General features: G+C 41.6%; 1 protein-coding gene and 1 pseudogene across 1 annotated transcript; one reads left to right on the forward strand and one right to left on the reverse strand.

Annotated features, from left to right (window-relative positions):
* Positions 1–894: 894 nt before the first annotated feature.
* On the reverse strand, positions 895–2,627 carry LOC149681104 (beta-1,4-glucuronyltransferase 1 pseudogene; annotated as a pseudogene).
* An 11,603-nt stretch (positions 2,628–14,230) lies between these two features.
* Positions 14,231–14,764, forward strand: LOC149681105 (uncharacterized). The gene is made up of 2 exons (XM_089834484.1): positions 14,231–14,603; positions 14,691–14,764. Exons 1-2 carry the CDS (start codon positions 14,231–14,233, stop codon positions 14,762–14,764), a joined length of 447 nt encoding a protein of 148 aa, XP_089690610.1.
* Positions 14,765–16,429: the final 1,665 nt, after the last annotated feature.

Genomic DNA, 16,429 nt, shown 5'->3' on the forward strand with positions numbered 1-16,429 from the left:
AGTTTTCCCAGTTTCCCAGGTTTGTACGAACCCTGAATTCAACCTCGTACAGATAGGCAGTTCAGCGTTATTATTAAAAATGCAGAAATAATATCCTCATAAAAAGTTCACCACAATGTTTATTGGTAACATTTATTTTCTGTTTTTCTTTACAATTAATTGACAAGAGATATTTCATTAAGAAATACAATGAAGAGGTATTGTTGTTATTTATTTGTCTTTGATATTTCTTTTTTCGTTAGTAAATATATTACCTTTATCTTCTATTAGGTTATTTGATAGGTCCAAAGTATGAAAAGGTACATTTGGATTACTTATCAAAGCCAATGCATGTTTATGAGCAACATCCCTATTTTAAAATACAAATCTTTACATTAAATCACGCAATTACATTAATTATAAGAATAACTTGTACGAATATACACCATTTAACTCATATATTATCTAAATAGAGTTTCTCAATGGAGTCAGTTTTTTCATAACAGCCAAAATCTGTTCCAAAGGTTCCGGGACCAATTTCATATTAGAAGCTCGGAATTTTGTAAACCAATTTTTTTCCCTTTAATGTTTTGTGTTAAAAATATAAATTTTGTGCTAAACACTTTAAATTATTAAGTATAGTTCTAATTAATTAGAAAATATATTACCTTTATCTTCAATTAGGTTATTTGATAGGTCCAAAGTATGAAAAGGTACATTTGAATTACTTTTCAAAACCAATGCATGTTTATGAGCAAAATCCCTATTTTAAAATACAAATCATCACATTAAATCACGTAATTATAAGAAAAACTTGTACGAATATATACCATTTAACTCCTATATTATCTAAATAGAGTTCCTCAATGGAGACAGTTTTTTAATAAAAAAAATCTGTTCCAAAGCTTCCGGGACCATTGTTTTTATACACAATGTAAGGTAGATTTGATTTTCTTTTTACTTGCTCTTTAAAACTAACCTGATAAATTACTTCTTTTATTGTAAGTTTTATATTTTTCATGTAAATGGAAGCTTCGAGATCAGTAGCACCTCCTGGAGGAGTCTGGATATTTTTCCTTTAGTTCAGTTTTGAACTGTCGAAATAAGATACGGTTCTTTTCTTGATCGGTATCCTTTTCTTTATGGAATGAGTTGGCCGTTTTCAGGCCCTTATGGATGACAAAAGCGTTATTTAAAACTGAAAATTTGTATCTTACAACGTGTAAATCGCAAACCTGCAAAGATATCAATCAATGGGTTAATTATCGATGGTTTCTTCTTTCTACACACGGTGGTATCTTGGTCTTACTTGACTTATACGATTAAAGCCATATTGTCTAAACCTTTCTTCATGATAAGGTGCTGAATTTCTGCTGAAAAAGAAAGGTTCCCAAGGATCTCTCCACAAGACTTCAAAAATGACAGCTAACTTATTAGTCATTGGTTCTCTATACCAGGCTTCGTAGTCAATATGTTTCTGACATTTCCAACAAAGCTCAATGTAAAAGAGGTGGGCGTCCATCATTTCCAAACGTTGTCCGTTTTATCCTTGGGTATTTGGGCTATTTCTTTCATTTCAAATGCGGGTACAACGTAAACAGTTTTATCATCTTTTCGAGATTCGAGAAAGAGCCTATTTTCTCAGGCATACTCCAGGAACATTTCGTGGAGGGTATCGTTGGGCATCATATCGACGTCTAAGACTAATAAAAATTCTGTGGTGGAATTTCTTATCGCCACCTTACGTAATAAATTGTTGGGGTACGGCAATTTATGGCTATAGTTTTCACCCGCAACGCTGACTGACTGTAGTTTATCTATCAAAGATTTACAAGGGTCTCTGTGACTTTCTTCAGCCGGTAATGGATCTAAGCGGTTAGGTTTAGACACGTTAAGACGGGTCCTTGCGTTTGGTGTTGACATGTAAATGGGGTAGCCTCTGCCTCTACCGTTGGCTTTAGTACGATACTAATAGAAAATTAGATGTGAATTGCTTTGAATACGACAGATTTGAAAGGAGAGTATTTACACACGCTTATTTTTCTGTCATTGTATTTTGAAACTAAGTACTGGTATTTGATTCCTTTTGGGCTGTCAAATCTATGTTCCTTTTGTAAGTATAACTCTACACCCGTATCAGTCCTTTTCCAGTAAGACATTACCAATCCAAACCTCTACTTTATCCGCTACACTATGAACTTGACACATCTTCATTTAACAATGATAAAACTTTACCGCCACCCCTTAATATACGTTACGCAATACAACAATTCTTCGAATGACGTCACAATTGTAGAAGATTTAACCCTTGTCAATGTACGTTTAACGCTATCCAATCATCTCTTACCAATGACGTCACAGATACAGTTGTAGAAGAGACTGACAGGAATTTCCCAATAGGCAGCGCACGGTGTTTTCCCGCCAATAACGTCACAAATACAGTTGTAGAAGAGACTGACAGGAATTTCGCAATAGGCAGCGCACGGTGTTTTCCCGCCAATGACGTCACAAATACAGTTGTAGAAGAGACTGACTGGACTGCCAGATTCCTGCGCAGTGTTTTCCCGCGATGGGGCGCGCTGCCGCCAGGGGGCGCTGTTTCCCCAGGGGGCGCTGTTTCCCCAGGGGGCGTGGCATAATGACGTCATAGGTCATTGACACAGTGACCTTGACATCTACACTTACATTCTACACCTACGGAGGTACGAAGTGTGGGTCTATACTATACGGCTCTAGATATATTTTCACTAATAGACGGCCCTGCCTCGGCAGGCACTACCAAAACCGAAAATGCCCCCCTCATCGTCGGGTCTTGCGCTTGTCGCACCCTTTTTTGAGCCGGTTGGCGTCTTGCCTGGGCACCGCGACTCCTACGTTTTTTAGGAGCAGGGGTGGGCTATAAAATTTATATTTTGTCCTTTACATCATATGAAAACTAAAAAAATGGGGCTGTCATTCAAATCATGCGTGCATGCAATATTTATCCTCGGATGCTTTATAAACTTATGTTAAAATGGTCTTTAAAGAAATCTGGCCAATGAACAAAGAATGACTTAGGCTAATTTCACGCTATGCCACGCTTGGTGCGGCGGTCGCAACACTAAATGTCCCGGACCGTCAAACTGGCCTTATTTTTTATTAATTTTAAAAAGTCAAAACCTAACCTCCAGATCGGGATGTTCTTCTGAGGAAGTATCTTCCTTGGGATCCTCATCTTGAGAATTCGAATCCTCGCTTCCTCTTTCCAATTCTTCGATGAGGTCCCGAGTTGGCTCCCCTGCTGTTCCCACAATTATTTGGGGGTCTGGGGCGCGGGAGGTGCTAGGTCTTTGCTGGTTTGTGCAAACTAGCACCTTTTTGCCCACAAAACCGCAGCTACATCGATCGGTGCCATCGACACCATTTGCCCTACATGGGCACCCTAGGCGTCCATGGGCTCGAGCACACACGGACCGACACGAACAACAATTAAAAAAGGGGTCGGCTGAACCCGATTTCATTGCAATTGAGAAGTCTTCCATTTTTTTGAACCTTTGTAACGTTGCCCGGATATGTACGTTACAAGTCTCTCTACGAGCGCGATTTTAAGTAGCGAATGTAGGAGATGTTAAAAAGTGACTCCTCGTTTTGAGGGTAGAAATAGAACTGATATTTTATTATTCGGAACAACAGAATCCCCCAAGTCAACCTGTCATAAAACCATTCGGAGAGAGTTTCTTAACATCTCTCCGCCAAGTCATCAAGCCATAAATTTAGGTAGATTATCGGAAACTCCAATTAGTGCCTAATGGCATCCTAGTCCGGGAGGTCAGGGTCACGAGGACCACCCCAGTTAAGATGACAATAGGACACCCTAAAGGCATGGAGGGTTGGAGAGTATGGAGACGCGCGGCTTTTAGCGACTATTCGGCGAGTGAAGTAGCCGGCCGTTACACCTTCTACTCTCAAGAACACAATTTTTAAAATGAAATGAAATGGTATAGTGTTGGTTATGCCTGATTCGGCTGTGGGAAAAAGTGAAGCGAGCAATTTTAGCATGTTGGCGTTAAAATCAAAGGGGGTGATCACTTTTGGTTTCGTGTGTAATAATCAATGGATAAGGAAAAAGTAACCGTTGTAGACGCTGTACCTTTTACTACAATATAAGGATTATGCTTAACCTTTAAAGGGAGGGTGAAGTAGAAAATGAAGTTATTTTTTATCGATTCTTCTACTAATTATAAAACCAGTCTGTATGGTGTAACATTCGGGAAATACTCCCGAGTGATTTTAAAATTAAAATAAGGTTCAGATTTTAATAATAATTTTAATTAAGGACGTCCGACCAATCGCGTAACGCCCTGCCTTTTTGTTAACCAAATTCTCGTTTCACGCGCCATGTCTCGCGCCACGATTGTCACGTCGCGCGCAAATTTTATCAAATCTCGTGATAAATTTCATTCGACACGGAACGTGTCACGAGAATTTTGTTAACAGAAAGGCAGGGCGTTACGCGATTGGTCGGACGTCCTTATTTAAAATTATCCTTTAAAACCTGTTGTTGTTTGACGCAAGAACGACTCTGGGATTAACTGGTTATGAACTCTTTATTAAATTAAGTAAAACCTTTATGTTAATTTCCGTGAACGCTACTGACAACTGATAACTGGGAACTGATCAACTGTGAACTGACAAACGTTATCGGAATGTTATCCGGTTATATAGTTAAGGCATCGCGATAAAAAATAAAGATTACAAGAATGACCGCGATGCATAAAAAACACAAGTATAGAAAATATAATCTGGATATAGATAAAAAACAACCGGTATTATCTCTAATTTACAACAGTCCCTCTTAATATCGGTGGTTTCAATCTTCTATCCAGGGGGTGGTCATTTAATTATTTCCAGTCCAAGGGCTTTGACGCAGAGGAGATGCTTCGGACGGAACAGGCTCTTCGTACAGATGTCAGCTGGCATTTCCTCTGTTGGTAGATACCGCAAGGCTATATGTCCCTGGTCGTAGGTGTCTCGAATGAAGTGGTGCCGGATATCAATGTGCTTCGTTCTGGCATGGAAAACAGGATTCTGAACGAGTTTCTGGGCACCCTGGTTGTCGTTGTACAGCTCGATCGCCTGAACTGACACTCCAAGTTCGTTGAGAAGTTCCTTGAGATATATAGCTTCTTTGGTTGCGTCGGACATTGCCATATATTCTGCTTCTGTACTGGACAAGGCAACAGTTCGCTGTTTCCGGGCTTCCCAGGATACTGCAGCGCCGGCTAGTTTGAAGACATATCCAGTATATGACTTCCTATTCTTCGGACAGCCTCCATAGTCTGCATCAACGAAACCCTGGATTGGCAATCCGGTCTTCCGATAAAGCAACCCATGATGAAGAGTTCCCTTCAGGTATCTCAGAACTCTTTTCCCGGCAATCCAATGAGTTTCGTCATAACTTGTGTTGAACTGGCTCAATGCGCTGACTGAATACGCCATATCCGGTCGTGATGATACTACCAGGTACATGAGAGAGCCGACCAGAGATTGATACGGAATACGACTGATGTCTTCTGCTACTGGGTGTTCCGGATTTTGCAACTTGTTGTTGGCATCCATTGGAGTCGCTATTGCTTTGGAGTCTTGCATGATGAAACGTTCCAGGACATTTCGCTTGGGAGATCCGGATGGTATTTTGTTTTAGATCTTGGTGAAATTCCATTCCGAGACAGTGATGGATTGGCCCCAGGTCCTTCATATCGAATTTTCTCCCAAGTTCAATCTTTACTTCAGTCATCCAATCCGGGTTGTTGCTTGCAAGGATCAGATCGTCGACATAGACTCCAATGATCATAATATCTTCCGCGACTCTTAAAACGTATTAGCAGGGGTCGCTCTTCAATGGTGTCATTCCAATTTCCGAAAGTCTTTGATGTAACTTCTTGTACCATTGGCGGCCCGATTGTTTTAAGCCGTAGAGGGAATTCTTGATGCGACAGACTTTATGTCCCTCTTCTTCCAGGTCGCTGGTCCATTTCTTTGCTCTGGCAACGATTGACTTGTCGAACCGGGTTGACTTGACGATTTCTTCGAGGGATTCTGTTAATCCTTCCGGGACGACCATATATATTTCCTCCTCGAGTTCGCCATTAAGATAGGCCGTGACGACATCCATTTGGTGGACTTCCAAACCGATTTCTACAGCAAGGGCCATAAGCAGTCTTATTGAGCTGGATCTAATGACGGGTGCGAACGTCTCTTGGTAGTCGATCCCTGGTCTCTGGGCAAAACCTTTCGCTACGAGCCTGGCTTTCCTTTTCTCTACTTCTCCGCTGGGTAAGTATTTCGTTCGGAAGACGAGACGATTTCCAAGGACCTTTTGTTTTTCCGGACAATCAACGATGTCCCAGGTTTCGCACTTGATAAGCGAAACGAACTCTTCCGTTACTGCTTTCCTCCAGTCGTTTGCGTACGGAGAAGCCAGGGCTTGCTGCATGGACAAAGGTTCTGACAAGATGGCTAGGTTTGCTGACTCATCAGACAGGGTTTCTTGCTCGTCAGTAGCCTCTTCAGTAGACTCTTCTGAGACGCTCGGAATCATGTTGAACGATTTTTTCGGTCGTCCGGGTACTCCAGTTCTTATTTTCTTCGGTCTTCCGGGACTTTTCTTCAGAACGAGGGTTTCTGACGGTTCTTCAAAGACGTCCTCGTTTTCCTGGGCATTAGATTCTTCCGGGATTTCATCTTTGAACTGCTTTTTGACTTCTTTGCCTGACGGTTTTGCAGCGTGTGTAGTGGCCGGGACTTCGATTTCGCCTTTAGCTTTGCTTCCGTATTTCAGGTTGACTTCTGGAGTGACGAAATCATCATATCCGCCTTGTTTATTAAATTCTCCCAGGAACTTGACATTTCGACTTCGTTAAATTTGCTTCTCGGACGGAACCCAGAGTCGATAGGCCTTCGAGACTTCAGAATAGCCGATGAAAACGCATTCTTTGCTCCTGGCTGCAAACTTCCCCTTCCTTTTATTTTCGTCCAACAGCAAAGCTTTGTCGCCGAAAATCTTCAAATGTTGCAGGGATGGCTTCTTTCCGGTCCATCTGGTAAATGGTACTTCTCCATTTATGCTCCGGGAAGGACAACGGTTTCGAATGTAATTGGCCGTGGCCATCGCTTCTGCCCAGAATGATGGTGGAAGTTGCGCTTGTATCATCATACATCGGGCCATATCTAGGAGTGTTCTGTTCTTCCTTTCAGCAATGCCATTCTGTTCCGGGGTGTAGGGTACGGTGAGTCTTCTTTTTATCCCAGAGTCTTTCAGGAATCTGTCGAATTCATTGTTGCAGTATTCGGTTCCGTTGTCGGATTGCAAGGTCTTGATTTTTCTCCCGGTTTCCACTTCAGCTCGATGCTTGAATTCTTTGAAGGCTTTCAACACTTCGCTCTTGTGTTTTAAGAAACTGACTTCACTCCACCGGGAATAATCATCAGTGAAAACGACGATGTACTTGGCTCCGCTCATTGACGTTACTCTCATCGGCCCGCATACGTCAGAGTGTACTATTTCCAGGACATGCGAGGCTCGGCTATCTTCGGTTTTCGGGAACGGCTCCTTTGATTGCTTTCCTTTGATACAGATTTGGCAGATTCCCAGGCTCTCATCTTTTTCAATGTTGAGTCCCGTAGCCAAATTCTTCCGGGCCATTTCCTTAAAACTTCTCTCGTTCAAGTGACCGAGTAGGAAATGCCAGTTCTCCAGGTTGCTTCTAGGCTTTATTTCCGCTTGCACTGCATGGACCGTTTCTTCAGCCTTTCTCAGGAAATAAAGGTCTCCAACTCTGTCAGCAACTGCAATCACTTCCCCGGTTGCCGTCTTAATCCAGGCCTGCGACTTCTTGAATGTGACCTCATGTCCTTTGTCTGTCATCTTGGCAATGGATAGGAGATTTGTTCTTAAATCCGGGACATGAAGGGCTCGTTCCAGGCGAAGAATTCGATTGTCGCTGCCATTCGTTGCGTGTACTTTTACTTCGACAACACCTCGTATCTTCGTTGACTCTGCAGTGACCAGGTTTAAAGATTTCGTGGTCTCTTCGTAAACGTTGAAGCAGTCTCTGCTGGAAGTCATATGTGAGGTGGCTCCGCTGTCCAGGCACCAGGAATCTTGATAATCCTTCAGGTGCAATGCGAATTCTTCCTCGGCCAAATTTTCTGCCAGTACATGATGGGCGTTTTCTTTCTTTCTGGTTCTTATGCCTGAACCATGGTTTCTGTCGGGGCAATCGGCTACCTTGTGGCCGGGTTTCCTGCATCCATGACACTTGTACTTGAGGGTCTTGCTTCCTCGTCCACGTGAACCTCTTCCTCTACCCCTACTGCCCATCATCGCAATCTGCACGGGTTCGTCTTCTTTAGATTGCTTGGCGTCCGATTCCTCCAGGATCTTTATTTTCAAGGCTTCCGGATCAGGTAACGCATCCCTGGACTCTATTTCGCACCGGAAGTTCTCGTACGATTCTGGTAGACTGTATAACAACATAATGGCCAGTAGGTCGTCGTTTAGAGCTACTCCCATGTCAGCCAACTTGTCTACTGCGTCGAAGAATTCTCGGACGTGGTCCCGAACATCTTCTCCCTCCTTCATTTTCTTGAGGGTCAGTTTCTTCAGCAGCGTCGCTTTCCGGGCAGGTCCACTGGACTGGTAGATGGATTCGAGCTTCTTCCATAGTTCCCGCGAGGTGGTGCAATTCTTTACTTGCTTCAACTCCGACGGACTGATCGACAAGATTAGGTCCGCTCTTGCTTTTCGATCATTACTGTCCCAGGTAGCGACCGCCTGGGCGTTGCCTTCCGTTCCCCGTACCAGAGTTGGCCTTGTTGAAGTTCCATCTACGTACTCCCAGAGATCGTTCTTTTGAAGCAGGGCTTCCTCTTGCATTTTCCAGGTATCATAATTATCTTTAGTTAACGTTTCGTCCCAGGTGATTTCCGGCCATTCTTCGTCTGACTCCACACCTTAAAGGACAATCTTCCCGGCGTTGAACTTCGTATGACTTCTAAACCTCTGCGCAGTGGAAGCGTGCTGGGCCCATAACCTGTTGTTGTTTGACGCAAGAACGACTCTGGGATTAACTGGTTATGAACTCTTTATTAAATTAAGTAAAACATTTATGTTAATTTCCGTGAACGCTACTGACAACTGATAACTGGGAACTGATCAACTGTGAACTGACAAACGTTATCGGAATGTTATCCGGTTATATAGTTAAGGCATCGCGATAAAAAATAAAGATTACAAGAATGACCGCGATGCATAAAAAACACAAGTATAGAAAATATAATCTGGATATAGATAAAAAACAACCGGTATTATCTCTAATTTACAACAAAACCTGAACCTAATTTTAATTTTAAAATTTTTCTGATGTATTTCCTAAATGTTTCACTATGAAGACTGGTCTTCTAATTTGTACAAGAATCAATAAAAAAAATCACATGATTTTCTACTTCACCCTCCCTTTTTAAGTGGCGTGCACTTGAGAGCGCAAATATCCTTAAAACACGAAATCTGATAGTGATTAGCCCCTCGATATAATTATAGTCAGGCTTATCAAATTTGTCATAGCGTTGGTGTTGGGTAAAAAACTAAAGAAGTACAGTCAAAAAAACACTGGAGCACTCAAAACCTTTTAAAACCCATGATTATTAAAATTATATTAAAAATCTAATGATAATACTAACTTCGAAGACATAACACTGAAAAGAAAATCCTTCAACGAAAGCTTAGATTTATTGTAGTGTGTGTAGAGTGTAGAAAGAAATTCAGGTGTACAATTATTTTGGGAGTGTCCATCACCTTGTTATTTGTCTCTGAACGACTGCTTATGTGGTAAACAAATGCACGCGATTACATGGTTATTGCAATCGTATAGGGGACTGGTAAAAGAGACCGTTTTGATATTTCAAAAACCGTGGCACGAGGACGGTATTGAAGTTAAATATAAAGCTCGGGTTCTAAAAGTAGTTGCGAAACGTATCTTTTACTAGTTTGCACAAGTGTAGAATGATTTTTAAACTCGTCTTAGAAATGAATAATTTCGCATTTTTTGATAGTCCAGTATATGAGTATATATGGTCCCTGACTTCCACTAGAACCAGTTTTTACCTCTCCGAGTGACGTATGTCACGGAGAGGTATTACACCGGCCGTGTGTGTCTGTGTGTCTGTCTGTCAGACCCCACGTGACCGCGTTCGCAGTTTGCGTATCGGAGCAAACGTGTTCCCAATTTCCGGACTGCATTGACAGTTCACGGAAATTTGGGTTTGTCTCCTCTGGCTATTCTACTTGAGTTCCAACACCACCAGCTTTGGTTTTCGTCCACTCCACATGGACACTAGTCTGTACTTGCTAGCTTCGTAGCACAAACATCTGATCTTCGTCAATTTCACCTTGCACCAGCTTCTATGCACCACCATCTTCTGTTCTTCGTCAATTCCACATTGACACCAGCTTCTATGCACCACCATCTTCAGGTCTTTGTCCATTCCACCTTGACACCAGCTTCTATGCACCACCATCTTCTGTTCTTCGTCAATTCCACATTGACACCAGCTTCTATGCACCACCATCTTCAGGTCTTTGTCCATTCCACCTTGACACCAGCTTCTATGCACCACCATCTTCTGTTCTTCGTCAATTCCACATTGACACCAGCTTCTATGCACCACCATCTTCAGGTCTTTGTCCAGGCATTCCACATTGACACCAGCTTCTATGCACCACCATCTTCTGTTCTTCGTCAATTTCACCTTGCACCAGCTTCTATGCACCACCATCTTCTGTTCTTCGTCAATTCCACATTGACAAGAGCTTCTATGCACCACCATCTTCAGGTCTTTGTCCATTCCACATGGACGCCAGTCAGTCCATTCTGGCTTCTTTTCCTTCGTCAACGTTTGGTTTCAAGATATACGCGGCGATCGGCTAGGGTTACGAGAAACGTCTAGCCTCCCAATGGCAGGGCTTCCACCATCGGTTCACGCGAATGCTTTTTTATCTATTATTGGTTTCAAGATATACGCGGCGATCGGCTAGGGTTACGAGAAACGTCTAGCCTCCCAATGGCAGGGCTTCCACCATCGGTTCACGCGAATGCGTTTTTATCTATTATTATAATGGAAACGAATCGTATATATACCCGAAAATTTGCAGAAAGCGGGCAAGAGGGGTACCCTTCACTTTAAACGTCAATAATAGCAAAGTTTCGAAAGAAAATAGGAACAACTTTATTTTAAACGATTTAACTATTTTTAAAGTTATTTACTGGCGATTAAAATAATTAATATCATTTATATTTAATTAATTATTTAAGATAAACTTATTTCTATGTACTGACACAAGTGAGAGTTAATATAGAACGAGTAATGAAGATTGCATCTGAATCGAAACAGTACACGCATATCAAAGTTAATATAAAGCGAGTAGGGTGAAAAGATCTCTTACAAAACGATACCATTTTCTTTTTGCAGAATATTAAATGGAAATACTTAAATATTTTTCGGCATTACGATTCTTTTAGTAGTTGTGTAGCTATAAAGCTCTGTTTCATCTCAATATTCCAAGAACATCTTTTGATATTAAAATTTAAAATTTGGTGTTTACTTTTTAATTCATCTTTACTACATTTATATATAGTGTAAACGTAACTTTTAGCTTCATTAAATAATAAGGATGTTAATACTTCATCTCTCCATACGTGTTGAAACGACTGGGTCTATGAGATAAGATAACCTAGATCTTAACCATAATTGACCTTGTTTCATGTCCTCTTATAGGAGGTCTTAACGGTTCAGATTGAGCCGAAAGTTAAATACACATTTAAGTGATAAATATTAGGTCCTCATTAGAATTATTGTGGATACGCAGGAAATTATTAAAACGCTTTAAACTAAATGATCATGGCAATATCTCGCCGATTAGAACTATGTTTTTCCGGTTTTTCTCATTGGCTTGAGGAACTGTGTTTGGAAAGTAAATTCGTCTCGGCTCGGAGAGGTTTATTTTGGTTTCCCAACTTGTTAATTTCACACGGAATTTTATTCCGGTAAAATTTAAGAAAGGGCACCAAACCCCTGTCCCTGTCCCTGTCCCGGTCCCTGTGCCGGACGCGTACGCGAAACGAACGCTTACGATGAGAGAGAGAGAGAGAGAGAAGGAAAACGAAAGCGTGCGGGGGGAGAGAGATCGCTAGCGTACGCGATGGCGATACGAAGAGAGAGGGAACCCAGATCGGAGGGAAACGAAGCTCCGCTGCCTGCCTGGTATATTAGTGAGAGGGGGAAGAAGGTGAGGGGGAATCTCGCTCGGAGAGGAGAGAGAGAGGAAAGAAAGTTAGTTTAAATCTCGCGGGCTTTTTGAGTGAAAGAAACAAGTTTATAATTTTCGTGCACTACTGCACTTTGTGCGCGTGATACATCAGAGATTATGCTGGATGGTTAGGTTAGGTTTCGTAAAATAGAGGGGACGGTTTACGGTCATAGTGATTTCTGGTTTAGGGGATCCAGGATTTTCTTTTAGATTCATTATTTGATTCGTATGGTTTTGAAAAATTATTCTTTAGTGGGGTGCACAATTTAGTTTCATTAATATTATTTGAAATGAGACGTTATTAGAAATTAAGGAGATAACACGATTGTGTTTCAGACATATTTTTAGTTGTACGATTTATTGGAGATCAACTATACGGGGGTCACGTGAGCCGTGTAAAATTAGTATTAAAGCCCAGCCCTTGGGCCATCTTGTTGTATGCATGAATGGAAAGCCTTCTCTCACTGAGGGGTGATTCGATACGGTGGGGTTCCTTTCTAAATTACATAGACATCAGATACACGTTCAATAGACCCGTAAGTTGATGGATTTAGTTTTTTTTGGCAAAGAAAAACTGAAATTTGTTACTGCGAGGGTTTATTTCTGATTGTGTTGATTTTCTACGATTTACGGAAAGAGAAAAAATGTAAGCTAAACTAGAAATGGCACCTTATAATGTCGTGGTCACTGTATTTTGCGTGTATTGAATTGGGCATCGATTTCTCAAGTTTATGTGGCACTCTTCGTAACTGTATAGTGTATGTATAGAGTAGAGCAGCGTGGGAAATAAGGCGGTGGCACAGGGCAAATGACCAGTTTAAAAATTGCCTGGACCAGTTTAAAAATTAAATCGGAGGGGGGTCAGTGGTCCACAGGACCACTAAGAAAATTCAAGGGTTTCCAGAGTCCAAACATTAGCTTATATATTGTAATTATCCACTTCTTCAATTTAGCAGACGACGCGCCCTGATCAGTGGTCATGGACCAGTTTATTTATTCCAGGCCAGAGGGGTCGCAGGCCCAATGTCCAGTTTAAAAAAAATCCTTATTTCCCACCCTGGAGTAGAGAGAGAATTAGACGGTGTATCCCTCCCTCTAAGCGCGCTTTTGTAAGAGGGGATACAGTACGCACCTGGTAGGGGGATGACACTGAGCTAAGAGATAGAAGGGTATGACGTTTGCATACGTAGAACTGACATTACTCTAGGAGTAATGGCACTAAGTATGCAAACGTCACACCCTTTTATCTCTTAGCTCAGTGTAATCATGGACGAACCAATACTGAAGGACGGATGGCAGAGGGAGAAAGTTGAAAAATACTTGTTAATACGCCTACTAGCGGCAGATAGTAGCAAACTGGAAAGTAGGGGGCTTATGAGGGAATCAACGTTTTAAAGAGGGAAGCATCTAACGTCTTATTTTGTCTAGATGGCGCTAGCTTTTTCCGGGATTTGACTCGGTATTTTTCATAACCCCCCTCCATTTTGGGGCCGAAAAGGGGGAAGTAAGCTTAACATTGGTTGTTTAGTCGCTTAGTATGGGGCTCTATGGGCTGCCATCGGTCCTTCAGTATTGGTTCGTCCATGGTGTAATCCCCCTACTGGGCGCGCAAAGTAGTCCCTGATACAAGAGCGCGACCAGAGGGAGGGATACACCGTCTACACCCCCTCTACCGGTAGTCCGTTACTAGTCTATAGCCTTAGATCGTTGTTGGGTGATGTACAACCTTAGCACATTGGAAAGCACACGGACTAATGCAAAATGATTTTTGCCTTGTTTGAGAATGATAAAATAAAGGGGGCTAGATAAAATTCATCCCCTCTCACCTTTAGAGAAAACGATGTATCGACATGGAGGCCGGGGAGTTCTCGCTAGCGAGCATATATCATTATTATTAAATTGGGCATGAAATTGTTTTTCACCATCAGCTATCAGCTTCATTTTTTGAATCCAGCTGTTGATGTTTTCTGGGAGAGGACGCAAAAAGAAACTTTCGAAGAATTGTCGGGAAAAGAACTTGTAGTAGCTGGAGATGAAAGGATGGACAGTCCAGGGCATTCCGCCATGTTTTGCACTTACACTTTGACAGATACTGAATCAAAGAAAATCATAACTATATCCAACAAAGACGTTCGACACGCTGAAGGGAAAAGCCCGAACATGGAGCTCCTGGCTTTCAAAGGTGCTTCCAAAGAGGTTCTGGAGCTTGGCGCCCAACACAATGTCAAAGTGCTGGAAGTCGTCACAGATGCTCATTCGGCAATTTCAGCTGAGCTAAGTTAGTTTGAAGCACGACATTAACGTTTGACGATTTTAGAATGCATGGTATATTTATGAAAAAAAGTTTATTTGCGACTATTCGTAGGGAAGGAGGATTCTTGTTTGCCAGGTGTAAAACACTCGTGGGACACGTGGCATGGTGGCAAAATAATTTTATAGAGATTGAACGAAGTAAATATGTTTCCATTTTTAAATCTCTTGTCACACCCTTTATCAAGTGAATGAAACAGAACGTGTTTCATGTAGATTGGACTGAAATTTAAAGAACATAGAGATTTATGTCACTGGGCTCCTCTACTGCGTAATCATTTCTGGTGGTGCTCCAAAAATTGTCAAGGACAGGTCTTCACTATGAAGGTATTGTGCTATGATTACCTTGAATGAATCTTGAAGAACAGGTGGTCAATTGAAATCCAAATATTTATAGAGTTTGTGGTTGACTTGTCTCCACCATGTTATCAACGATCATGAGTGGCACTTGGAGATAGGCATGTTCAATCATTGCGACCATGAACCTTTAACTGAAGAGCAGCTGGAAAACACCCCTGGTTACAAGCCAACTCTCCCGTTTTCTTAAAATTAAGAAGCGAAGTTATGAGGAAGTACCTCTTGAAAAATATGGGATACTTCACAAACTTTAGGTATGCGTGAGTACCTAGAGATGAACTGTACCACCATTCACGCGCAAATCTTGTTTGTTACAGGCACACAGACTTTCTCGAACGTTACCACAGTATAATTATAATGTATGCCCCAAAAAGAATCGCTTTTGGGTATGTCTAACTTTGTTTCCATCGTTTACCATGTAGACATAGTAATTTTTGTCTGTGATGTAGCTACTGGGGCTACCAAATAAGGATTAAATTAGCCGCCATAGACCACAACAAGCACTGTGGAAGGCCTCGGGCATATAGACAAGATGGACAGCCAAAGTAAAATTTCATTAATATACTTATTATAGCCTATGTGTTTGTGAAATAAGCATAACGATCATAAATGTGTGGATTCCAGAGATACACATGCCTACAGTAAACGAACGAAGGCGTGGTACATTGTGCCAATATATGAGAAGAAAAAATATTCTTATATTCCGGAATTAATGCGGATCATTTTTGAACAGAGGGAAAACTTTAAGGTAAAAATAATCGGTTCTTTTTCAGCTATAAATTTATTATGATTTCTAGGGGTCATTGAAACAAAAAGTACCACTGGATGCTGATTACCCGTTAAGGATTGCCAAAACCAGAGGAATGGTAGAAGCCCCTTCAAAGGAAGAATTAAGAGAGAAACAGATATCTCGATTTTAAATAATAAGTAATAACTAAATTTCTTGGGAAATGACCGCAAAGCGACCCCCCACCACCCTAATAACTCGTAAGTCATAGGAAGGGGAATTTGCGGTCATCGTGCACTGTCAGTCCTTGAAGGGAAATGAAATCACTTTTCTAATGTCAAAAATAAACTTCAGCAATCCACGAAATAAGAGATTTCGACAGTTGGAATGCTGAGGAATCGACGCTTATTAGGCTTGGGATCCTAGACATAAGAGACCCAACAAAGGCTTGGGATCCTAGACATAAGAGACCCAACAAAGGCTTGGGATCCTACACATAACACACCTGACAAATCCATCACCACCCTCTTCTTTTGACCAACGATAGTCGTCCCCATCACCAACGGGTAGGCAAGATGGTGCCTACATGACAGAATCACTGCTATTTAGTATCAGCTCTGGCTTGATATGGATGGCCTGAAACTGACGAAACAGTTTGTTGATGGTCCTTGCAGGTATTGAGCTAGGGACCTTGTAATGGATGCAGCAAG

The sequence above is a fragment of the Phalangium opilio genome, unplaced genomic scaffold, assembly GCF_054372755.1.
Source record: "Phalangium opilio isolate 3A_F unplaced genomic scaffold, DU_Popi_V2 ptg000039l_1, whole genome shotgun sequence".
NCBI classification, from domain to species: domain Eukaryota; kingdom Metazoa; phylum Arthropoda; class Arachnida; order Opiliones; family Phalangiidae; genus Phalangium; species Phalangium opilio.